At 42.2% G+C, this 26,420-nt stretch overlaps 1 protein-coding gene across 1 annotated transcript; it reads right to left on the bottom strand.

The window, feature by feature from the left end:
* Positions 1–741: 741 nt before the first annotated feature.
* On the bottom strand, positions 742–26,134 carry cxxc4 (CXXC finger 4; the record flags this gene model as incomplete). Its single annotated transcript, XM_083909568.1, has 2 exons — positions 742–786; positions 25,310–26,134. 2 exons carry the CDS (start codon positions 26,132–26,134, stop codon positions 742–744), a joined length of 870 nt encoding a protein of 289 aa, XP_083765694.1.
* Positions 26,135–26,420: the final 286 nt, after the last annotated feature.

Genomic DNA, 26,420 nt, shown 5'->3' with positions numbered 1-26,420 from the left:
CAGACTGGACGCAGCTTTCACATTATTCTGCCCCCTACAGTCTGAAGACGTATCTGCATTTAAGGGGTGTCCCATTTCTAAGTGACAAAATAACCCTCAACACTTGGTCTTGAGGGCCAGTTAAGATTAAGGGTTGAGCTTGAGGGTTAAGATAGGAATTGGAATTGGCCCTTGATCTCAGCAAGACACATCACACTGCCATTTCAATATATGGGTTTTCAGTTTGAATAACTGACAAATCTAGAGGGTGACTTGGCTTCATAAAAGGGGAAATGAAGAGTTAAAAAAAAGTCTCAAAGTTGAAGAATAATCAACAGAATAGATTATTGCTCCAGAGTGTAGTTTGTGATGTCATCAATCCTTGTGGCCTCCTCTGTTTTTTTTTTTTGACAGATTCCGGGTGATCGTATGATTGTCTGTGTGAGTCCTTTACACGGGATTGGCTGTGAAACTACAGCCACGACACTGAAAACATTCATAGACACCAAAAATATACATTATGATACTGTCAAAAGGTACAATAATTACACAGAAAAGGAAATTACAGAGTTAAAACAACACCGTTATGTTTTCATTAATCTTTTAGTCTGTCCCCGTTTCCCTTGTTTATCTTCTCTCGTCCTCTCCAAAAATGTGTCGAGCGCGCTGGGTTCTGTGAACCCTATGAAGCGCTCCATGGGTCAAGAGTCAAGAGTCCCACGTGTCCTCTCGCTGGACGGGAGCGTCCGTGGCCTCGCGTCTCTAAAAGAACCACCGAAAAGCTTCGCCGCTGCTGACCGGTGTCCTCTGTGGGAGACAAAATGTGAAGGAAAAACGTTTTTAATGAACAGGTTTTGAAGCCGCGTCGAGTCATGCGATGTTAAAGGTGCATTATGTAATAAATCTAAAGCAACTGGCCATAAAATCCTCGTAATATGTCACAGAGACTCAGGAATAATGTTCATATAACAAACTGAACTCACCAACAACAACAGTACAGACAAAATATTTTAATTAAAAAAATATTTTTTTGCAGACTGCAAATTATGTTTATGTTTTGAAATCACATTTGGCATGTGGCGCCACCTACCGCCGCCTACCAATCATTGCAGTCAGTACCGTCTCAGCTGCCGAGCAACCACGGGTTGCCAGGTTACGTCAGAAAACGACACCTAAAAGACTTCGGTATTTTTATTTTGAATGTAGCAACAGTTTTTGGCCACATTCTTACATATGGTACCTTTAAATGGGAACGTGGTGGACAACAGCAGTTTGAAAAGGCACGGACTGAAAAAAAAAAAAAAAAAAAAAAAACCGGCACTTAGAGCAGCTATAAAGCACAACCACCAAACCGAGTATTTCATCAAAGAGTCAGCCAAGGTGATTAGATCCACGTCCCACCCACACCCAAATAATCATTACGCTGGATGAAATATTCAATACAAATTCCCAAGAAGCAACAATGAGGCATTTAATTACTGCAGCTCTAGCTGCAGTGAGGGGGAACAGTGCATCATTTCAATTTGAGCCCGCGCCAAGCTGCCCCTCCTCTTTCTCCCCCCCGAAAACCCCTACGCCAGAATGACAGCCTCTCCTCTCCAAAACTCATTTGGAAGTCAGAGACATAAAATACTCAAGTCTTCCACCAATCCCCGTGACCAATTAGCACCGTTTTTGATTCCCCCCCACCCCGTAATGTTGATGAGGGTGGGTGTAGGTGTAGATGTGGGTGTGTGTGTGGGGGGGAAATAATCACAACTAAAATCACTTTAGTCTGAGTGGTCGGGCAATTTGACATTTTAATAGCAAGTGTCATCATTGGCTTCGTACTGACGAGTGTTTTAGCGCCAGAGCGGCTCCTGCACTCGCACTTTGTGGAGTTTATGGTTCTGCACGTGTGAAGTATTCACAGTGCACCGTGAGGCTGGACCGTCGTTTTAATATGAACATACAGCGACTCTTGAGGAGATTATGACGCATTATGTGCATAGCATGTTGGAGTTTTTACAAAGTCCCGTGCTGTAAAAGAGGCGTTTCTTAGCTAAAATCACAGATGTGATGACTTCCTCCATTACCTGGGCTGATATGATTGGGATCAGACATTTTAATTTGCAGAAAATCCATAATACACAACTAAAATACTCTGAACTTGCATCCCCAGTTAAAACACTATTGACTATACGATGAGCATTAGTGTAATTATATGCGCTTTTGCATTAAACGGATACATTTTAATAATATTAAATAGTAGTTTTTACAAAGTCCCATGCTGTGTTTCTTAGCTAAAATCACAGATGTGATGACTTCATCCTTTTTCTGAGCTCATATGTAGGTATTTGTCTGTATTACGTTCTACAAATGACAACATTTTAATTTGCAGGAAATCCGTAATACATAAAATAAATAAAATAAATCTGAACTTGCATCCCCAATTAAAACACTATTGACTATACGATGAGCATTAGTGTAATTATATACGCTTTTACTATGCAATATAAAGATATTAAACAGATACAGATTGCTATTGCACTAGTATGCATTTACACTTACACTCTAAGTAGCTTTTTTTCAGAAAATATGGACCAAATAAGACATATTTACAAAGTGAATGGACTGCGTGTCCGTGGAGAACGTTACGAATATCGCAAATGTGAATTTAACCAATTACCTCATCAGCACGGGGAGTTCACGAGGTGTGTGTTTTTAAAGAGCATTTTGTGAGCTGTTCTCACAACAGACTTTTCAGCAGGAAAAGCACAGGTGTTACTGATAACATTAATAAAGGCCGTGTTAAGCTTAAGTACTCAAGGCACCGTGAGAGCGAGCCAGCGTGCACTCTAAAACTGAGAAAGCTAAATGGAACACGGCCTCATTGATTTATTTTTCTGTGCTTTTTTTTTTTACTGTGACTTGTCAAAAAGTCCTGGTTTAGTTAATGTAGCTATAGTGTAAATATATATATTTTTTTCAACCTAAGGTTGACGTACCAAACAAAACAACTCACAGGGAAATCACACGAGTAAATAATCACGTTATTGACGGCTGAGTTCCATTTCGATTCCTAATTTTTACGGTGCCTTTTGGTTCACTAACCCAGTGTCCGATTAGCAAATTACCAAAGGAAGGGACCAAGATCACCAGAATATTATCACAACAAATTCAAACTCACGAACAAAACTGCCCGTTCTTGTAATGTCTCTATAATTCCAATAACGTGGGGTGAGATTTTGGAAAAGGAAGTCAAATGAGTGTGCTGTGATCCTATGCAAAGATATGGTAAATAGTTAGGGGTCACGCATTCCAAGCAGAAGCGTATGACCATTGCTTATCTCCAGTTTCTATAGCACAATGTTTATTTTTTTTACATCTCTGGTATGACACGACCAGGGTTTGACCTCCAACTCCAGAGGTCGACCGCACTAACCACAGGACATCGGAGTGGTCCAAAGAATAAAAATGTTATCTCCGTCTCCCTTCAGCTAACATTCAGCAGACTAAAAAAACACACATTGAGCTGTGTGGATGACGTGGCAAACTGACCACTTCATAGTTCTTCACATGTCTACTTAAAGTAGACCGACCTTTACTTAATGATTTGTGAGGTTTTCATCCCAAAAAAATGACAAACAAAATATTTTGATTTGCTTGAAATGCAGATGCCTGAATAACAACCCACTGGTCAAAGATTATCGGAGAATGTCTTGCAGAAAATCTCAACACAACGCTGACGAATGTTCATTTTAAAAGCACGGGCAAAGAGTTGAACACGATGCAGTCAGGGGCACTTTTCTGCCTTTGGCTGTGCTCTGTCTGTCAACAACACACCGCTCTGAGAGGCAGAGAGGAGAGAAAAGGGAGACGAGAATGTTTATCTTGATCCATATTCGCCCATTGATCAGTCCCCCGGTGGAAGTGCGGCTCGCCAGAGACAATAATGACCCTGATCTGGGCACTTGGCATGTCTCTGTTTTGTTAAATTCCAGCGTTATCGATCCAGTGGGGCTCTTGAGTGCTGCTTGGATTCACTCCCAGGCTTCGGCACACTGCGGTGACCAGGCACAAAGAAGGCTCAATTAGCACAACTCCACGTTGTCTGCTCCCCCCCCTTTACCTGCATGTGCCTTCAGAATCACTCCATCAACCGCCAGGGACAGTGAGGGAAGGGAAAGACAAAAGAATTCAGAAGGGACTGACAGAGGTGGATAAAATAGGAGGAAAGGGGAAATAGGTGTGTAGGAAGTAAGGGTTGATAGGGGTAGACCCGGGACACTGGAGCAACACCAAGGTTTCACCTCAAATCAAGACGTCGTGCCTTTCGCTCAGTCTCATGTCAACACTGCTGCCTTTGCAGCAGAGCATACAAAACAACCTGGCTCATGGCACGCGGAGGGAAAGACAATTTCCCGCTCTGGCAGCGAATGCACACGACTGAGTATTGAACGAGGAGGAGAGAGGGAGAGAGAGAGAGAGATTTGTGCAGACCTGAAATTAACCCCACCACACCACAGTAGGCAAAGTGTCTGCTGGTGGTTTGCAGCGATAACGACGACACAACGGTAAAAAGTGACACGCGGTGGAATAATTTCTCTGCTGATTCTGGCACCGTGGAGTTACGTCTCTGGGCGGCCATGACACCCTTGTGATCCTAACTGAACCTGGCAGGTCCAGTAAACGGTGACGCCACGTCGACAGCTGATTGAGGAGGTGGTGGGAAAACCGGTAGTGGCTGGAACAGGAGCTTGAATCTTAATCAAAGCAGCCAGAGGAATGAAAATTCTGCGAGCAGACACAAATCTAAAACCACAATCTTAAAGATCTCGGTCAAGAAAAATTTAACCTATTTTTTATGTTTTTTTTTCCACAGGAATAATAAAAAAACACAGTCCTCAACCCCCAGCCCGCCCCTGTCCTACACTCCTCCTCTCCCCTCCAGCCTTGGCGTCACACTGAGCCGGGGGCCAGAGATAAACCACTCAAGACGATGAGGATGATAATGGTAGACGCCGCAGCGCCTCAAAATTCAATCAGCGCTGGGACGTCAATGCGGATGAGTGTAAAAGTGAAATATGCTCGCCGGCGTGTGTTAAAAGACGCCACACTGGGCTTCGCAGAGACAACAACAGGCAATGAAGAGAATGATGAGAGGGGGGGAAAAAAACAAGAGAGGTAGGGAGGGAAAAAGAGGAAGAAAAAAAATGAAAATAATGTGTCTCTACTTCTCTGCTTCCCGGCACAATCCCACTGGCATTCTGAGCAGCCCACTTAAACCACAGACTGTGAATAAATTACCCTTTTGAACTCGGGGTGATTATAAATGTGCCCCTGTTTCTCTTGAGACATGTCTGGCACTAACCCTCAGCTCTACGCTCCCAGCCAGCCTTGTCACAGAGCCCCCACCGACCGACACGCACGGACACGTTAACAGCGCCATAAAACTTTTAATTTGCCGTGATTATGGATGCATATTATTATTTTTAGATCCAACTTTTTTTTTCTCCCTTTCCTGTCCAGGAATTCTCTCTAATCTAGGGCTGAATTTTCAAATGTGTTTTTAGATGAGAAAGTGTCCTGGGGAAAAAAATTGTGTGTAGAGGTGGTGAAGAAGGCAATAGGAGCATTGGTTTAAGATCACAAGTCAATGGTTCACCAGTGAGAGTGAGCGAATATGACAACACCATACGGCCAACTAGCAAAAGCCGTTATACCTTAAAGGCGCCATATGTAAGAATGTGGCCAAAAACGGTTACTACAATTAAAAATACCGAGGTCTTTTTGGTTTCGTTTTCTGACGTAACTGGCAACCCGTGGTTGCTCGGCAGCTGAGACTCCACTGACTGCAATGATTGGTAGACGGCGGTAGGTGGCGCCACATGCCAAAACATGATTTCAAAACATATACATGATTTGCAGTCTGCAAAATTCTTTTTTTTAATGCAAATATTTTGTCTGTACTGTTGTTGTTGGTGAGTTCAGTTTGTTATATGAACATTATTCCTGAGTCTCTGTGACATATTAGGAGGATTTTATAACCAGTTGATTTAGATTTATTACATAATGCACCTTTAACATACAGGTCTTGGATCGGACTCCGAACGACATCGCTCAACCCCAGTTGCAAGGATCTTATGCAGCACATAGTAACTGTGAGCTCACGTTTCTGACCTAAGAAAAATATCGCCATCAACATGATCATATTTTACCAATTGTGGTGCTTTTTCGCTGAAATGAGTGCGATTATAAACGTTTTATGGTTTAGGTAGCACAGAAAAAAGATCATGGTTTTCTCCCTCATAACACTGAGCATCCTCGTCATAAAAACACCAGGGGTCGCAGGGTTAAAACACACCAGGCCGTCACTCATAAAATAGGAAAATTCATCCATAACATGTAGCATGAGGGGAAAAAAGGTCACAAAGCTAAGTTTTGATGTCTTTCTGTACAAAATTTACAAATGCATTGTTTCCAGTGGTTCGCAGCAACATTATTCCTGCGAGACGAGGCTGCACCGCTTCAGCTGACAGGACTTTAGTTGTCTGAACGCTGCGTCCACACGGCGTCACGACAGCAGGTGAAATTTGTGTGCAAACCCAGGCGCGTCAATTTGTCTTCTTTTTTTTTCTTTTTTTGTCTCCAACGCCAAAATCTGTGATCTCACTCATGATCCGACACGATGCAGGGAAATGAATATTTTCTTAGAAAAACTGGTGATGAGGATGACAGAAATGGGAAGAGATGAGAGAGTGCAAGGGGGGGGGGGAAAGCGGGTTTCATCAGAAGGAGGAATTTGAGAGTCAGCCAAACATTCAGGGCCGATCTCCTGGACTAAAAAAAAAAGGGGGTTGTATGTGGGGGGGGGGTTGCTGCAGTCAACCCTAACTGATGTGTTATATATTGCCTGTCACTTGATTCTGCAGGAATATTGGGGCGTCGCCAAGCTCAAACCTGGAAGGTATAGCAATCCATCACCTGCACCGTTACCAGTGTCGGGGGCGAGTGGGGGGTTTGCGAATTTCATCTCGAAGCTTGTAGCGAATATTCTCGCCGCCGCACGATGCCGTTTATAAAAGGTACCGCTCCAAGGCCGCCATCATGGACAGACCACTCATCGAGTCATGCACACACACACACAAGCGCCACTGCCCAGTCCTGCATCCACAACAGATTCTGCACCATTGAACTATGAATATTACCTGCACAGATGCTAATCATAAAATATATCAATTACATATGCAATAATTATGATGGTACAGTGAATAAAATCTTAAAGGTGCCATATGTAAGAATGTGGCCAAAAACGGTTACTACACTCAAATTCAAAATACCGAGGTCTTTTAGGTTTTGTTTTCTGACGTAACTGGCAACCCGTGGTTGCTCGGCAGCAGAGACTCTACTGACTGCGATGATTGGTAGATGGCGGTAGGTGGCGCCACATGTCAAAACATGATTTCAAAACATAATTTGCAGTCTGCAAAATATTTTTTTCAATGCAAATATTTTGTCTGTACTGTTGTTGTTGGTGAGTTCAGTTTGTTATATGAACATTATTCCTGAGTCTCTGTGACATATTGTTGCTTTAGATTTATTAAATAATGCACCTTTAATTATGACTATATTGCAGTGCAGTTGCGGAGCAAAAATACTCAAAGAAGTTTATGGATGAAGATTTTCTATGGGTTTTAGTGGTTTTGATTAAACGAAATAACACTATAAGCAAATGTTCAAATTATCCAAATTATTACTACTGTATATAGTAGAGAAATATTTGTGAATTAAAGTAATGAAAACTGTTAAATTACTGTTACAAGTACAATGACCATCAAATTCATATTTTGCAGCATCATTTTAGCCCCTAAACGCTGCCCTTTTTCCAGCAACTGTGAAACACGTCGGGCATTTTCAAGCAGCTGCTCCTCTGTCCAAATCATCACCGTCGCAGAATAATTCCAACTCCGACGTCGTCACGATAGCAGATCCCACAGCAGATGAAATGCAGCTCCGCTCTTATAATTCACGGTCCAGCCTCGCACCAGACAGCCATTGGAGCAAATCAAGCTAAGTGTATTGCGGATGTTTGTGAGTAATGAGGAATTTGGGAGTTTTTTGCTGAGTCGGCACGTATGGACTATAGGGGGTGGTGATGGGGTGGGGGGGGGGGGGTGTATGATGGTGTGCTTAAGAGCTGTGCCTGGCAGAGGCGGGGGTGGTCACAGGGGGGAGATTAGGCTCTGGGGCAGCGAAGGAAAACCAAATCCATCTCCATCTCGGAAACATCCTAAAGCAGATTACTTACTTCAGTGGCGGAGGGAGGCGAGGGAGGGAGGAGCAGAGGAGCGTGAGATGGATGAGCAAGCAGAGGAAGAGAGAGAGAGCGTGCAATTAGCATAGATGCAATTCTGGCACAGTCCTCTGACTTGATATTTGACCTTCTGCAAAAGTCTTGCCAAATATTGCCCTAGACGCGCAGACGGACCATATGGCAAAGTGCTGCTGGAGGCTGAGTGCAGTGTGACTCCAAGCCTCCGTATGCTAATAGGGGGAATGTAATTACAGTGCAGTATTCCTGTAGGACGTATATTTTACTAGCTCTCCATAGGAGAAGGTTTCCAGCGAAACAGGCCAAGCCTCGGTTGCTAGAGAAAATACACTTAAAAAAAAAAAAAAAAAAAGCAAACAGTAAGGGAGCCATTGAGTGGATAGTGAAATGGAACAGGCCCAGTTTAAGTGGGGCAGCACTACAATCTGTGACTTTACGAGGAAGTCGGTATGTATCGATAGGACGCCGGAACGGCGACAGGCGAGTGCTTGTAAATGGAAATCCGCACATCATGACGGGGGGGGGGGGGTGGACTGCAGCACGGCAATCTGCTGCTTTTCTCCGGACACGCCCCCAATTAGTGATGTCACGGCAGATGTTTTTCCATCAGCTGCCAAAGGCAAAACACCTGCCGAGACGGTGACATCACTAACTGGAGCGTTTTTTCGAGGCTGCTTCTAAGGCTTTTAGAGAGCAGCACAGCACCAGGGATCCGCCTTCTGTGACTCACTCACTCTCAATTTATCTTTTTTTTTTTTTTTTTTTTTTTTAATCTGGGGACACGAACCAGCTATGCCACGAGGAAAGACGGAACACCAGTTAAAGGGTAATTAATAAATATGGTAATGACAATGTCTATGTTGAATTCATCTTGCCTTAGTCAGTATATTAAAAATGTCTTCCACAAAATAAACTCACACATAGAAGCCTTCAGATTTGCGACTTGACCAGTGCCATGACAGTCTATTAGATGGTCCGATCCATCACTCACATTGGTGTCCACTCGAAATAGTAAATGCTTTATCTTCCATTTCCCTCCAAGTGAAAAGACAAAATTGACATGACATGGTATTGGAAAAAGATCTGAAACTATGGTTTGCGTTCTACAAAATCTCCACAAACGCCTTCACACCCAACAACACCAGCAAGAAAGGACATCGTCTCTGGCTCGCCCAGAGACTCATGCCGGACATATAAATCAGGCTTCACCCTGCAAACTGCAAGATTGCAACCACTTTTTTTTTTAGAGAGAATACGATGAGGGTTCAAGGCTGAGCGGAGCATATGGAGACGTGGAGACGTGGAAGCATGGTATGAAAAATGTAGGTCCTCCAGAAATGTAATCAGATGTCTTTAGCTACGAGGAAATATCAGTATCATGGGTTGTTGGCAGCCAGTATACATGCATTAAAGGTGCATTATGTAATAAATCTAAATCAACTGGCCATAAAATCCTCCTAATATGTCACAGAGACTCAGGAATAATGTTCATATAACAAACTGAACTCACCAACAACAACAGTACAGACAAAATATTTGCATTAAAAATTTTTTTGCAGACTGCAAATCATGTTTATGTTTTGAAATCATGTTTTGGCATGTGGCGCCACCTACCGCCGTCTACCAATCATTGCAGTCAGTAGAGTCTCAGCTGCCGAGCAACCACGGGTTGCCAGTTAGGTCAGAAAACAAAACCTTAAAGATCTTGGTATTTTGAATTTGAATGTAGTAACCGTTTTTGGCCACATTCTTACATATGGCACCTTTAAATAAATGATTAATAACACAATATAATATTGTTGTTTGCTGCTATAAGGACATTTTAAAGTATTTGCTGATTTAATAAATAATTGTCCTCAAAGGTCACATTTATTTATATAGCACATTTAAAAACAACCCCTGTTTCCCCAAAGGGCTTTGGTTAAATATCAAACTTCCACACGAATAGTAGTTGTTGACAAATTTCTCAAACCATGATAATGTATGATGGTGATTAAATCATATGAATTACTAAATGTTCGTATACTGCTATAGATAAAGGTAAAGAAGTAAAATTGTGCCAAAAGCTATGTTTTTACAGGTTATATATCTGTCAGATTATGATTATTCTTTTCAATCACAATAAGAAGACCATGTTAAAATTCACATATGAGCAGAAGTGTGGCTCACAGCAAGAGGGTAAATGGTTCAAATCTCCTTTCTGAATTTGAGGAGGAGCCTAAATATGTAAAAACGGGATTTAAAAACTGTTTTTTTTTTAAGGGAACTCACATTTGTCCTGGCCTCCTTCAGACAACTTATGTCATACAAGTACTTCTATAGCATCAGTCACTTATAGAAACTGATTATTTTCTTTCTTTCTTTCTTTCTTTCTTTCTTTCTTTCTTTCTTTCTTTCTTTCTTTCTTTCTTTCTTTCTTACCTGCACTCAAAAATAATCCAAACAATTATGTTTCATTTTAAATGTATTTGCCAACGCAATTAAATTGCATTTAAATCCATGGAAACACGTCAAACTGAATTGCTTGTAAATGAATATACATATTATAATATGAATGTAGTTTTTGTCCTGTAATATTTCTCTGAGTTTTTCCATCAGAATAAACGACCTTGGAATGTGTTGCTGCATATTTCCTTTTTTAGAGATTGAAAATAATCCGGTATGCTGGCGAATTCTCTTTCCGCTGAGACTCGGATAGACGACGTGAACTCTTTCCTTTTTATCGTGCAGAGAAAATCCTTGCCCACGCAGACGGAGGCTGAGTTTGACCCTTGTAGGAAGAAACCCGAAGCGGCACCCGCGGGTCAGAGGCTGCCTTCTGTAGCCGCACTCACCTAGCAGCTACAAAGCACAACTGTGCCAGCCTCCGTTCCAATTAGCCTCACCTAAGTACCCTTGTCCAAGTGAAGCAATTTTACACAGCGCTGTTACAGAGCTAATTCTCCTCTGGGAGCCAAACCTATACGGCAGAGAGCAAGCGCGACTTTTCAGGTGCTGCTGAGATTTCAGCGAAAAACAAAACAAAACAGATGCCACCAAGAGGTCAGTCTCGCTCCGCGATGGGAAAATCAGAGGGAAGAAGGAGGGCAGGCGCCGTAGGACGGGTGGGAAAGATGAGCGGGATATGCGCTTGAGTGTGTCGGTACCTGAGGGATCTGGTATGGAAATCCCCAATTTCTCAGCCAAGTTTGCAGCCTTTTGAACAGCGGAGGATGTCAGCGAGCGCGGCGAGGAGCCATGTGGGTGTAACGAAGCAAGGGCTAAAGCGAGGCAACATGCTGCCAGTTCTGTGAAATGTTAAATTGAAATGCAAAGTAGGAGCAGGCCTTCTTGTTTTGAGCAGATTTCTCAGCATCTGTGTGGGAGCCTGCAAAACCCCGAGAAGGTCTATACACAGAGCTCTGCATATTTACTGTAAATCAACATAATATTTAGGTTAGGATTAGACGATACACTCGTGCATTTTTAATTGCTCTCAGGTAACTGAGACTTTTACTCTGAATCCAATCCAAGCAAATTTCACGTTTAGAATTTTAAAATATGTGTGCGTTCAGTTTTCACCTGCCAGTGCTTCTGAAGAATCGCCAAGCTCAGAGATGTTCTGTTAAAATGTGCACCTAAGTCACAAGGTGATGAAGAATTGCGTTAGAAAATAGTCAACCACCTCCTCTCCGTCGTAAAGGCAGCAGAGTGGTGCACAGGTATTTCGTCCTCCGTTTCAAACTAAACCTTCGAATGATTGTGTTCATTCACATAAAATATGTCACAATTCTGCACTGAAATATCTGACAAAAGATGTATTTGAAGTTGTTGAGTGGTGTGCTTTAATTAGCCAAAACACAACATCCATACAAATCCATAGAAATAAGTATTTCTATTCAAGGTAATTTTCGTTTTTGGTTTTAAAGCACAAATGCACATTGGAACCAAACAAAACAACCACACTGCTTACCTATGGCATCAACCTATTTATCCTGTTGATTAAAGGTGCCATATGTAAGAATGTGGCCAAAAACGGTTACTACATTCAAATTCATAATACCGCAATCTTTTAGGTTTCGTTTTCTGACGTAACTGGCAACCCGTGGTTGCTCGACAGCTGAGACTCTACTGACTGCAATGATTGTTAGAAGGCGGTAGGTTGCGCCACATGCCAAAACATGATTTGCAGTCTGCAAAATATTTTTTTTAATGCAAATATTTTGTCTGTACTGTTGTTGTTGGTGAGTTCAGTTTGTTAAATGAACATTATTCCTGAGTCTCTGTGACATATTAGGAGGATTTTATGGCCAGTTGCTTTAGATTTATTACATAATGCACCTTTAAAGCACAAATGCACATTGGAACCAAACAAGACAACCATTCCATCACACCACACTGCTTACCTATGGCATCAACCTATTTATCCAGTTGATTAGGAAACCCCCAAGCAGGAGAAATCAGATACTGAGCATTTAGTGGCCATATCATAACCCTATATAAATATCCAGATGATCAAAATGAGAATTTGAAGGCAATCCTGCACAGAGACAATGTGTATTTGTCTGTTTTACATCTCACATGAGAAAGAAAGGGAACAGAGGTGATGAAGAGGTGTCGGGTAGGTATGGGATCACGGAGAGAAAAGTGGTCGGTTTTGTGAAAAGCGTGGACGTGGCTGTGGTAACTACATATGTCAGGAAGAGGGAGGAGCAATCGGGTGACCTTTAAGATGCTCACAGGTAGATTATATACGATGCAGAAGATGAAATCTGAAGGAAATGGGAGACTGCAACGTGATGCCGGGGAAGAACGTGCCTAAGCAGCATCAGATGGTAGTCTGTAAGATGACTTTAGAAAACCAAGAAGAGGAAGCAAGTGAAGGTGGAGCCAAGGACGTAAGTAGTGGAAGCAGAAAAAGTTCACTCGATGACTGTGGAAATGCAGCTAGGGGTGAGGCGATACATCCAAGAAGGTGTTTCCTCTGGACAGAGCGAAGAAAATAAGGATTTTTTTTGTGGTGGAATGAGGAAGTACAGGAACGTATCCAAAGGAAGAGGATGGCAAAGCAAAAGTGGCGCAAGGAGATTGGTGACAGAGGCGTATAGTGAGGTGTATGAGAGGCTGGACACTAAGGAAGGAGAAAAGGACTTGTATCGATTGGCGAGAGGATGTGCAGCAGCTTAGAAGACAGAGATGGAAATGTTCTAACAAGTGGACAGAGTGTGTTGAGAAGATTGAAGGAGAGGGGACATCTGTAAGAGAGCCTGAAGAAGAGGAATGAAGGTTAGTAGGAGCAAGACGTGGAAACGTGTGTGAACGACAGCGAGACAAGTGGAACATTGCAGATGCAAGAGGGCGAGAAAGTGGATGAGTTTAAATACCCGGGGTCAACCATCTAAGACAACGGACAGTGCACAAGAAGAGAGAGCGCGGGCAGCGTGGAGTGGGTGGAGAACAGTGTCAGAGGTGATGTTTGACAGAAGGATAGCAGCAAACGCGAAATGGACGGTCTACGAGCATATTCCAGGGACAGCTCAGGTTGAACGGTTTGGAGATGAAGTAAGAGAGGCAAGGTCGAGATAGTGATTATATTGGACAAAGGATGTTGAAGATGGAGCCGCTGGGCAGGAGGAACAGCAGAAGACCACAGAGAAGGTTCATGGATGTTGTGAAAGACTAAATCTCATTTCTGTGTTTTCTTGTCTCACACCGTAGATGTGCACCATCGGCCAGAACACATTCTTTGTACCGCGGAAGCTTTAACTAGCAATAAACCTTATCTGAATCTGATGACATGAGTCAACCAATAAACTAGCTTGACACACAAACCCACAAAACACATGGATTTAGGAGATGTGATCGCCGGCCTCTCTGCCACACACACAGATCTTTAGAGAAGCTTATTATTCTATTTCAAGGGTTCTCAAAGTTTTGATACCTGAGGGCCAATTAAGGAACCCAACATTGGACTGAGGGCCGCCAAATGAAAAAAAAAACAGAAAGAAATCCCATTTGTAATCATTTTAATGACCAGATTGCAGTTCTACAGTTTAGCGTTAAGTAATATAAGCGTTAATATAATGTAATTTAAGCATTAATATAATAACACTTTATAATTTACTGGGTAATTACCCAGTATTTTGGCCATTGTTCTTACCTTCTAATTACAGGTTAATACCAAGTAACACATTTCTGTTACCATATATTTACTGGGTAAATAGCTAGTAATTGGGGGCTGTAGCTAACTGCTTATTACCAGCTTATAACCCAATAATACACAAAAATTCACCATATAGAAACCATGTAAATACCCTGTATTTTTGTTTACACTTATTTGTCTGTGTCCAGTAATGTCCTGGATTAAAACTATCAACTGTAATTCATTACGGGCCGCCACAAATGTTTCTGCGGGCCGCCATTGGCCCCCGGGCCGCACTTTGAGAACCAATGTTCTCTTTAAGGGAATTACAAGCCGGAAACGGCTCATATCGCAGGTAACATTAGGAATAATGTAAGAAAGCTGTAGTTGAACTGGAAAATTAAACTTGACAAAGGAGAAAAATGAGGGATAGAATTGTGGGCTAGGTAAAATGCTAAAGGTAGCATTTAAAATGCAGCTAATCCACACAATCCCAGTGCTTCTACATTGCAGCTTCTCACTCATCAGATGGGGAAACTGGTCACAGTTTGTCACAACAGCGCGTGCACTTTGAGCAGACTGAAATAATTTCACTGCAACAGAACAACGAGGAGCGACGACAATCTGCGAACAGCTCAAACGGTTCATCGTTCTTGCGAGGACAAAGCGGGGATCTCTGCTCTCAAGTGAAAATATCCACCTGATGTCATCAACTCGTGCATCATAAATCCTGTCCTTTTGCCTGAGGGCCACAGACCGACTTCATGCCTGTGTGACACTCTAACCCCAGGGTTTCTATCGGGGGGGAAAAAAAAACCAAAAAAAAAAACCTTGAAATATCTTCTTGGGCATGGTGTCAGATGCTTGCCATGAAATATTCATAATCTGAGAGCAGAGCCACAATAGAGGAGGTGGCAACACGCGAGGATTTGACTTGCAGAAACTGAGACGCTTAAACCGCGTTGACCGATTTCTCCCGTCACTCACGAATTCACTTTCGCGTCAGATTTCCTGGATCAATGTCACGAAGCCGTCACTTATTACATCCTTTTTAATTCCCTTGCGTTTAACATTTTTTATCTAATTTATCAAAATGCAACGTTTATTTTTAGCAGCACGGCTTTCCAACCTGTTTCATGTCGCTCACCGAGCATGTGAAAGAAAGCGATGAAGGAACATTCTTGTGTTTTTTTTTCCTCTGCTCTAACCAAGCGTGCATAAGCCTACAATACACTGATCGACCAAAATCTGAGATTAAAGAATATGCTGCCAAAGAAAAAGGCACAATCCAAGTTCAGAACAAGGGGGGGGGGGGGAACATATTACATACATTTCACGATGTAACACAATAAAACCAGATAAAGACATTATATTTGTGAATGCAACCCTCACAACAACACGACTATAGCGTCAAATAAATAAATGATGGGCCTAAGACGCCATGGAAGTGTCAAAATGACATTATTTTTTATGAGATCCAGATTTCCTCATTGATTTGTTTGTTTCCTGATGGACTTTGTGACAACCGTTTCTTTAAAGTTTGCATATTTGCACAGAGAACAAAGACTTATTCCAGGCTTTCCTGTTTGACTGTTATTTCCCATGACAAAGAATCTTAAAGTCTCTGCTAACAACGAAACAAGAGGCTTCTTTTTTAAAGGCCTGTGCTTCTGGAAAACTGTCAGCAGTGATGAGCCGTGTAAGTCCATGCATGTGTAGGTCCTCGGTGACGTTATGCAAAAATGGGCTCAGATCTGTGCCTTTGAATTTTCCTGCTCAAGCAAAAGTAAAAGATACAGAAACTAAAGCAACCTATAAATTACCATATAGAGCCCCTTATCATATATATCTTTAATAAACCCAATAATATAGGGAACCGAAATGATGCGGCTTTATTTGTGTGCTGCGTCATTCATCTGAAAACAGGCCCCCTGTCAAGTCAGCCCATTCTCATTCCAGGAGCGTAATATACGGCCCGCTCTGTCAGGTCCCTCGGCGTCGCCTTACAGGCGCACAGGGTGTCCTTCTGCGTCTTAAAAAGACACGCTGGATACAGAGTGCCCGTCCACACTTTAACGTGCCTGTGAGCATCACGCTGCTGATGAGATTAATAAAAATAAAAGTCTGTCTTAGTGTGAGTCAACACAGAATATCCACGAAGCCTAACCTGACAGTTAACCCTAACTCGGTTATTTTTTTTGTTTGTTCTGGACCTGACCTCATACTCTCTGCTCTAAATGTGCCGTCACTGGGTTTACATTGGAGTAAAAGTAAATAGTCTCTTTTCAGAGCTCCTTAGGGATGAGAACAGGGGTGGAACTATCAGACCTGACTGAGGGAGCATTTGTGTGTATACAGCAGCACTGCAGAGGTTGTTGCCTCCTTCTGTCTTGACATAAAACAAACTACTTCCTGTGAACAGTGGGTTAATGTCGCCAGGCTACACTATATCTAACTACTGCTATACTGAGAAATACAGAGTGTTTGGGTGGCTAAGAAAACAACTAAGTCAAGTTCAGTGTGTTGGACAACACCTCATTACATCTGCCATTATAATAATACATAACTAAGCATTAAACTACATAATGTTTCAGAGATATCTGACTATGCACTAAATTATACCACTGAAGGATATTCAGCTTTTCTTCATTTTCATTGTGTAACATATGAATGCCAAACACATTGCATCCCAAAAAGAAAGAAGTTATCTTTTGACTGTCAAGTTTTTCAGCATAAAAGTTAACCCTATTGTGCTTGAATAGAAATGGACAATTGTTACATTAATGTACAGTTTTTTTCTCCCGAGACGTTCACTGGCTATAACGTAGCGACAAAAAAATGCTTCTATGTCTATTGGTGAATTTGCTAACACGCAAAACACCAAACATGTTTTTTTTATGTATTTGTTGAAATCCTCTTCATGTCTCAATGGCCATCAATAAATACATTTGTCTGAAAATAAAATAAAATAAAATGTGTCACTTTGCAACGCTGTAATAAACACAACAAATTACATTAATCACACCTGTCGCAAAGACCTCATTCACACGGAAACGGCACAAAACAAAAACAAACTGTTTCTTTGCCATTTTAAAAATAATAACTCCGTAAAGACTCAAAACGCTGTAGTACATACGCCAGGCCTGTAAGTGGCGCTGTGACGCTGTTAAAATGATGCATCAACAGAGAAGAAGTGGGGCATACGAGTGAAGCCTGTGAGCGTAGAGTACAAACTCAAAACATAAACACCAAGATGGCGGAGGAGGAAGAGGAGTCTTTGTTTTGGACAAATGACAAAGTGGAGCTTTTACGTCGTTTTCACTTTAGACGACAAGACAACAAAGCTCCGGGTAAATGTTGAGGGACATGGCGGGGGGATTGGATTTTCCCAAAACTCCACCAAATTTGCTGCAAAAACATTTGCAGCAAATACAGAGAGGCTGTGGATACAGGATGCTGGAGTTATGCTTGTTGTTATGTCCCATCGCGCAGGGTTAAGGATTATGGAGATGGAGCTATGACATCATCACTTTCCTAACACGGAAACGCAAGAAACGCAAGGCTGGCGTGTTTGAGTTTTTCTCACTGTGGTCCCCCCAAAAAAATGCTGTTTCTGCGCTGACGGCCCCTAACTGACCTGCCTACCCATTCTCAGAATGGGTAGCCCATCCTCTCACAGATCATGAGTGGCTCTGGCTCGTACCACTGAAGCAGAGCTGATAGCCTGAAGTCAGTGAAAGAGAAAAATGCAGCCAAAACGAACAGATCAGCTAATGGGGTCAAATGGGGTTGTTTATGTTCAAGAGACAAGCCCATCTGAACACTTGCCCGCAGGGTTCAACAGTTTGGGTAAAATATCTAATTGCATACATCGGGAGTGCGATTTGATTTATGCATGTTTAGGTCAAGCCTCGGTTAAGTATTTATTTATAAGATACCATAAAAATATAAATGACTATAGTCAAAGATAAGAATCAGATGCTTCTAACATGTATGGATAGCATTTTTAAAGGATATAGAGAATTCAAAGGTATAATGATTAAATTGCAACCTTTGCAATTTGCATTTCGTTTCAAATTGTGTTTTAAAACGATCAATCAACTGTTAACTTCAGGAAGTTCTATATACGATGCGTTTGCCACTCACAAGTACTATTTAAAGACAGAAATAGACACGGATACACAAGGATAATGAGACACTCTGGATTTACTTCCAAAGAAAGAAAAGACCAGGTCTAATATTGGTCTAGAATTTCTGCGACTGAGCCACAGCACGGCTTCAAAAGGACTCTGAGTTCATCCTTGTCCTCTGGATTCAAAAGTAGCTTGACGCAAACATTATTTGCCATTTCTGCTTTTATCGATGATCACCTAGAACAAGCCAAGTACAGGACACTCAAGGTCACTTTAAATGCTGAGTAAGTAAGTTCTGCCACTAGGGATCTCACTCTCAAACAAAACAATGACAAAAGGAGGAAAAAAGAGGGATCATGAGCTTCAGCTCACTTCCTGATTAAGTGACCGATCCTCTGTCTTTTTCCTGAAGCTGCTTTTAATTCGGGCTTTTTAAAAATAAAAAAAAATGTGCATAATTTGATGCCACACAACAATCAGCTGACACAGACATACTAAACTCTTTGTTGCTGCTGAAGAGCGTGATTCACCTCATTTCAATCATTTCCATCTCGACTGTCTATTGTGTCACAAACACAACACGTCCTGCACCCCTTTCAATTTCTGCCATAAGACTTTTATATTTTAGGACCAGTTAATATGCAGAGAAGAAGCATTTAGAGGATTGAAATGTTGATTATTTATGGCAATGTTCAAAGGGAAACTCTACCTAAAACATAGCAGCAGCTTGGTGAAGTGGATGACGTCATTAAAAGGTGACCAACATGAATGAAAAGGTCTGTTACCTTCAATATAAACAGATATTTCTATATAGTGTTGGACACATTGTGGCTAATGTAAGTATGACAATATTTAATTGTTATTCTTGTGACCATGTTCATATTTTACGCGTGAACAGAGGATCAGATAAATGTTCACAGAAACCCGAATAAGTCGAGTGGTCTTGTTTTCTCTGAAGAACAAAAAAAAAGAAAGAAAAGAAAAACACCTTGTTGAGATGCTCTGTGCTCTTTGCAATTCCCTGATGCATTTAACTGAAGACTTTTCTCCCACACTTTTCCATACAGGCTCTCAGTAATGATGAGATACCTTTTAACTCCTCAGCCAGAGTCAGCATCAATAATTTATTCTCATCTGTTTAAAATTTAAAGTGCCACACATTAACGTCCTCCCGCACCTGCTCTTTTACGCTGTCCACCTTCCACTGGGCTGCTTCTCTCTCTCCCTCTCCTTCCTCGCAATGACAATGAGTTCTTTTTCACCGCTGAACCAGGGATGTTAAATCAAACGGGGGCAGAGGAGGCGACAGACCACATAATGTAAGGGCATCGTCTGGACGCCTCCGATTACGCTTTGGCCTTAATTGGTAGCGGTGGCAAAAAAAAATGATGAATTCTTTAACGGTGCCATGCAGGTGTGGCTCTCTGAACACAGTCGAGGCCTAGGGGAGGGAGGACGGCCGCCCCTGCGCAAATGGAAGTTGACAGAAAATCCACACGGCACAACTAATCTAGGGGAAAAAGGGCATGTCAGTGACTAAGGGGCCTGTGCTCCTAAGTAGCCGACGGTAGCTTGCAGGGAAGCTGTGTATAATTAAGCGGTCTGCATCACGGTTCATATGGCAAAGTCCTATTGTCTTGACAGGAGCTTAAGGTTGCCCTTTAGGCTGAGATGCGCAGCGGCGTACAGCCTTATTTTTCTTTTTCTTTTTTTTTTTTCCACACTCCCCCCCCCCAGACCTCTGTGACGAAATTAATCTGCAGTTTTAAAGCTTGAATAAATCCAGTAAGTTTGAGATCTGCAGATCTAAAGGCCGTCTGTCCCTCAGGCTTTTCCTCCTCTCCTCTCCTTTTTTTTTTATTTCTTCACCCCCTATCCTCTGCCCACGGAGATTGGCTGGGAGCACTCGCTGTTATCTCCAGGGAGGCAAAGGTTGGGGGTGGGGTGTGGGGGGGGATGGATGGGGTGAAGGCCACAGATTTTCCTTATCTATTCTGAGCACACCTAAAACAAATTAGACCTGGCTGCTGTTGCTTATTTGGCCCCCACGCACTCATTAAGAGGCTGAATCCAAGCTATTTTCCTCAAGGTCCTGCGTCCTATACCATTTCGGGCCTTGTCTTTTATCACAATGGCAAAGGTTTTCTCGGGCAGACGTGCCACCTTTTCACGTACTCATATCGACGCAACACAAAGAGAAGAAGAAGAAGGAGAGAGAGAGAGAGAAAGAACGTGCCTTTTATTCCAGGTGTTTTTGTGCACACGACTGGATGCTGGCCTTTGACATTTGAAATTGAAAGTAGAAATCTGTTCAATTGGATCGTGTTGTGCTCTCTTGCTGCTTTTTTTTCAACACTGTGATATACCACTAATCAATTAGAAGTCTCTGTGAATGCGGCTCAAGGATGAAATTTTGTTTTTGTCTCTGCAATATTATGAAAGTGCTCTTTAGCTATCGTCTCAGTATTGTCAACAACCCAGAGAACTGGCACTCGGCATATAAGGATTAAAAATAACGGCTACACCGATGTTACTTTTAAAGTGTTAAATGATTGAAAAGTCTTCTTTTTATAAGAAGATGCTCCTCAGGTCAGCATTTTGTCTATAATGTTAAATGCAAGAATAATAATAAAACAAATTGTTGTCTGACCTGTGATGATCCATGAGGATTATATGAATTGAACCAATGAAAGCTACATCATCCAATTAATTCACATAGTTTATGCCAGAACACAAGCATTAAAAGTAATTTTTCAACCAACTGCAAATGAAAAAACAATGTTGATGTTAACTGAAGGTTTTTTAACACACTTGGAATGGAAGGGGGAGGTGAGGGAGATTCAGCTGGAACGTGCAACTTGCTAGATTTGACTTGTCTTTAAAGGTGCATTATGTAATAAATCTAAAGCAACTGGCCATAAAATCCTCCTAATATGTCACAGAGACTCAGGAATAATGTTCATATAACAAACTGAACTCACCAACAACAACAGTACAGACAAAATATTTGCATTCAAAAAAATATTTTGCAGACTGCAAATCACGTTGTGGCATGTGGCGCCACCTACCGCCGTCTACCTATCGTTGCAGTCAGTAGAGTCTCAGCTGCCGAGCAAACACGGGTTGCCAGTTACGTCAGAAAAGGAAACCTAAAAGACCTCGGTATTTTGACTTTGAATGTAGTAACCGTTTTTGGCCACATTCTTACATATGGCGCCTTTAACACTGGAGCTCTCGCATAAGTTCCGTAAAACACAAATCTCATTTACGAGCACAGAATAAGTCAAAAATGTATTTTAAACACTAAATAATAATATATTAAATACGCAGATCCTATATTTGTATTATAATACAGTTATGCCACTTGTTGAGTTCCCTAAAAGAAAATCTAAAAGGGCTGTAGGACAATTTGAAGGATCAAATTTCAGAGTAGCGTTTTGTTTAAAGACGCATGTGGCCAAGTGGAACTTTTTATCCCACAAAATGCAACAGAACTCCAACAAACGGTCTTTTCCGAAAAAGCCATAAAGGTATAATGGAGATAAACACGTGAGGTAAGACGCGGCGTTCCCACATGAGTATTATTTCATTTTAAAGTTAATGAAAGACCTTTGAGCCATTGGAGCTCAAGCAACGCAAACGTAAACTGCTCAGGAAATGTTAGGTTAGATGAGATTCCTCTGCCAGACTAATCCATCCTGGAGCCTGAGAGCAGCACAGAGGCAGCGATAGAGAGAGAGAGAGAGACAGAGAGAGAGAGAGCAGAATCTGCTGCAGAACAGCAGCAGTGACACAGGGCAATTCTCTAGGGCCTTGCATTAGCGCGCTAAATTAAAGGGGGTATTAGATTAAATTGGCTCTCCAATTTCAGGGGTGTGAGTAAAATTCTGATTTGCATTTTCCACCGCTGCTTAAGATATAATTAGTTCAGGGTGATTCCCATGTGGAAAACACTGACAGCCAAATCTAACTGGCTGCCACTGGCTTATCGTCTCTTACAAGGCGAAAGAAAAAAAAAAAAAAAAAAAGGTACGCTTAGCTCACGTTGTGTGTGTGTGTGTTTGTTTGTGAGAAATATGGATGTTCAGTGTGTTCGTGTGCGAGAAAGGCACGAGCAGCCGAGCGTGCGTTCGTGTTGCGTCTGCACATGCGGACGGTGAATGCTTTGCCTGACATTTCTCACTCCACCGTGAGCGACTATTAGCAGCAACAAGGTGGAGAGAAAAAAAAAATGCCCTCACTCTTAATATACGTACATATAAACGTTAACGCACGACTTAACACCTCCGGGTTTGCCCATTATCCTTAACCCAGCAGAAGGTGCACATGTAATTACAGATCCAGAGTCAAAAATAACAATTACTGTTAGAAGTCGGAATTACGGAACTCACTCGAGGAGTTTTTAAAAAGCAAGTGTGGATTTGTTTTGGGGTTTTTTTTCTTTTCCCCCCTACACACACGTGTTAATTCTACCCGTCTGTGCAAATGGATGTTTTCCAAGAGTGAGTGTACCCATGCATTAAGAACGTCAGGCCACCTTCCTGGACACCTGTTTGGAACACCTGTCAGCGCGTGGTATACGGAGTCGACGTTAAATAAGCTTCCGACGAACACGTCTGGAATCTACACAACCCGCGACTTAATCTTAATCTTAATTCATTCCTTATCTTCATCCATTCTCATCAAAATCTATCAAAACTCAACTACAGCTACAGAACAAGATCCAAAAAACTCATGACGTTATCTTTTTTAATGGCGCCACTAAATGGAAATAATCTTTATTTTGCACTTAAACAGTACAACTTATCGCTGTTACTTTCTCAAAGGTGCATTATGTGATAAATCTAAAGCAACTGGCCATAAAATCCTCCTAATATGTCACAGAGACTCAGGAATAATGTTCATATAACAAACTGAACTCACCAACAACAACAGTACAGACAAAATATTTGCATTTAAAATAAATATTTTGCAGACTGCAAATCATGTTTATGTTTTGAAGTCATGTTTTGGCATGTGGCGCCACCTACCGCCGTCTACCAATCATTGCAGTCAGTCGAGTCGACCACGGGTTGCCAGTTAGATCAGAAAACGAAACCTAAAAGACCTCGGTATTTTGAATTTGAATGTAGTAACCGTTTTTGGCCACATTCTTACACATGGCGCCTTTAAAGCCTCGTCAATACAGATGCTAAATTTATATCGATTTCTTTTAGCAACAACATTTTAATATGGTGAGAGCAGATAAACAAACGGTTTCACTTATGTTTTGTAAACTTGGTGGCGGTGAGTAAAATTAAAAAAATAACGCTCAACAGGTTTAAACCTGTATTGAACAACTCTCTGGGTTTGAAGCGATTACAAAACCCCCAGTATCTGTTGTAGCTGGCGAAAGCTATTGATGCTTTTCCGACTCCTAATGAGATTTATATGAATAAATAATGGCGTATTATGTCACATTGATTTTGTCATTACCGACTGGTTTCGAGAACATTTGCATTCAAGTGCAAGTTCGGGTCGACTTTGAACGTTCCCATAATTCACTGGTCACTGGAAAGGGACGAGGCGCAGACAGGATTACGCTATGCTGTGTTTATACGCAAAGGATTACGTGCAACAAAGAACATTTGCAAATAATCAATCATGGATTCCGAGATGAATTAAAAGCTGCGATTTTATAATTAAAGAAACAAATACAGCGGGTTTTCCACTGGAAAGATTAGGCGATATATTACAATTAACCTTGTTTTTTTTTTTTTCCTTCCCTGTGTAATCACTTAATTAATGATCAAATCATCTGGCCCCTCAGGTTGCAGCTGTTGGTGACTCATACGTTTTAGGCTCATGTTCAGTTCAAATTCAAGTTCAAACTCTCGCGGGTGAAGAGAACCATATGTGCAACAAAGCGTTTGCATTCTGCCCTTTCCCTCGACAACTAAAATATCATCCAGTGGATAAATCAATTAAAACTAACTTTAAAAACAACACTGTCCTCAGACTGTGCTGTAATGAAGCGTCGAGCTACTTGTCAATTAAATCAGCGCTTAATAAGTTTTTCTCTTCTCTAATTGATGCTAAAGTTTTTTTTTTTTGTTTTTTTTGCCTCCGCATCCTTCCTGGTAAACATCATCCCCTAGATTGATCTATAATTGACCCATAATGACGGAAAATGTAAGAGAGAATGATTTCATCTCAGCCCCACTGCATATGCACAATCATTTCATTTAGGATCAGTGGGAGAGGAACGATCTGCGCGCTCCCCCTCCCCCTTCGCCGCACGAAACTCGGGAGGGTGTTTTGAGAAACGCCATCAGCAGACGCTGCCATCACTCTCGCTGTGTCTTGGTGGTCGGAGGCTGAGGTTTTGTGGGATATTGATTCTCCCAATCCAGAGACGGTTTCCATAATTGGTTAAAATGACCGGGTGCAGAGAGGGATGGCTCTCTGCTGAAAACCATTTCCCAGCCCTGCTTGGAGCTGAGCCAAGCTCGAGGTTGTTCGGATGCGTTCCAGCCCCAGCCTGACTGGCAGCAATTAGGGGTGTCTGAGCCAAGCTCAGCTTGCGCTCCGCACAAACACCCCTAATTACTGCCAATTAGGCTAGGCGGGTAGGCAGATTTGAGAAGCCAGGGGGATGTTCAGGCATGGGTGGGCATGGAAACAATTTTCAAGGGCTTAGAACGTGACTGGATGAAAAGGTTAATGCTTTGGAGTGCAAGGGGATAATAACAAAAGAAGGGGAAGTAGAGCCCCGGTTCTCACCTCCAGCGATGAGCCTGGCTTCTTTTTCAGCTCCTCGCATTTCCTAAATTTGCAGATCTGGTGGCCCGTTTTGCGGTTCCGACAACTGCTGCAGACACCACAGTTGATTAGACGCCTGCAGGGTGCACAGACCCCACACCTTTTCCTTTTCTTCTTCGCTGGGTTTCCACTGGATGCCGAGGAATTATTCTGTGGGCAGTCTGCCAGATTGGCAATTTGAAACGCACTGTCTGTAACGGCTGCTGAGGCTGCGGGGGAGTGAAGGGCTGTCATGACGATGACCCCGGGAGGTAATGAGATGCCCCCTAAAGCCGGAATAGCAGAAAAAGTTCCAACGCGTTCTGGGAGATTCATTATCTCTGCTTCAGCAGCGCCGCATTTCAGCTTGTTCATGCATTCTCCTGCTAAAGGTCTGCAGTGTTCGGGGGATAAGGTAGAGAGGAAATTATTATTTGCCATTTGCAGCGTCTCTGGCGGCACGCCAGGCTTCCCCGGCCTCTGGGAGTCATTTCTATGCATGCTGGTCCTATTAGGGTTTATTGCCGCTGATTTCCTTCCCCAGAGCATGGCGTTATCGCAGTTCCAAGGGGACATGCCAATTCTAGCACTGGGGAAAATGGGCGTCGTGATGCGGGCAATCTTGGCAGTCTGTGGAAATGCCCCGTTGGTTTTATAAAAGTTTGCAAAAGACCTGTACCTTTCCATTTCCGCGTTATAATCCAAAAGCTGGCTTAATCCACCGTCCTGGAGAGTATCCTTTTGTAAGAGAGACACATCTACGTTCTGTACATTTTCAATGCAAAGCGCATTGTTTATGTTAGACATGGCTGACAAAGAGTGGTCAGTGTTCGAGGAGAGACGGTGGCAGAGACGTGACGGAGGCCGTTGTTGAACTACAGCAGGTTTACGAACAGTGCGTTATCATCTTGGTCGATGTCTCCTCCAGTGCTGCAAAAAAAGGCAAAAAAAGAAAAAAGGACAGTTACACATAAAAGGCATAATGTTTTCATTCACATCAGATTTAATTCCACTGCTTCATCTTTCCCCGAGACGATAACAGGTGAACATTTTGAAGAAGCGCCTGGCACGTTTGTTTGACGCTCTGACGTTT

This window comes from Microchirus variegatus, assembly GCF_963457635.1.
Source record: "Microchirus variegatus genome assembly, chromosome: 23".
NCBI classification, from domain to species: domain Eukaryota; kingdom Metazoa; phylum Chordata; class Actinopteri; order Pleuronectiformes; family Soleidae; genus Microchirus; species Microchirus variegatus.
This window is presented reverse-complemented; position numbering and strand designations above follow the sequence as displayed.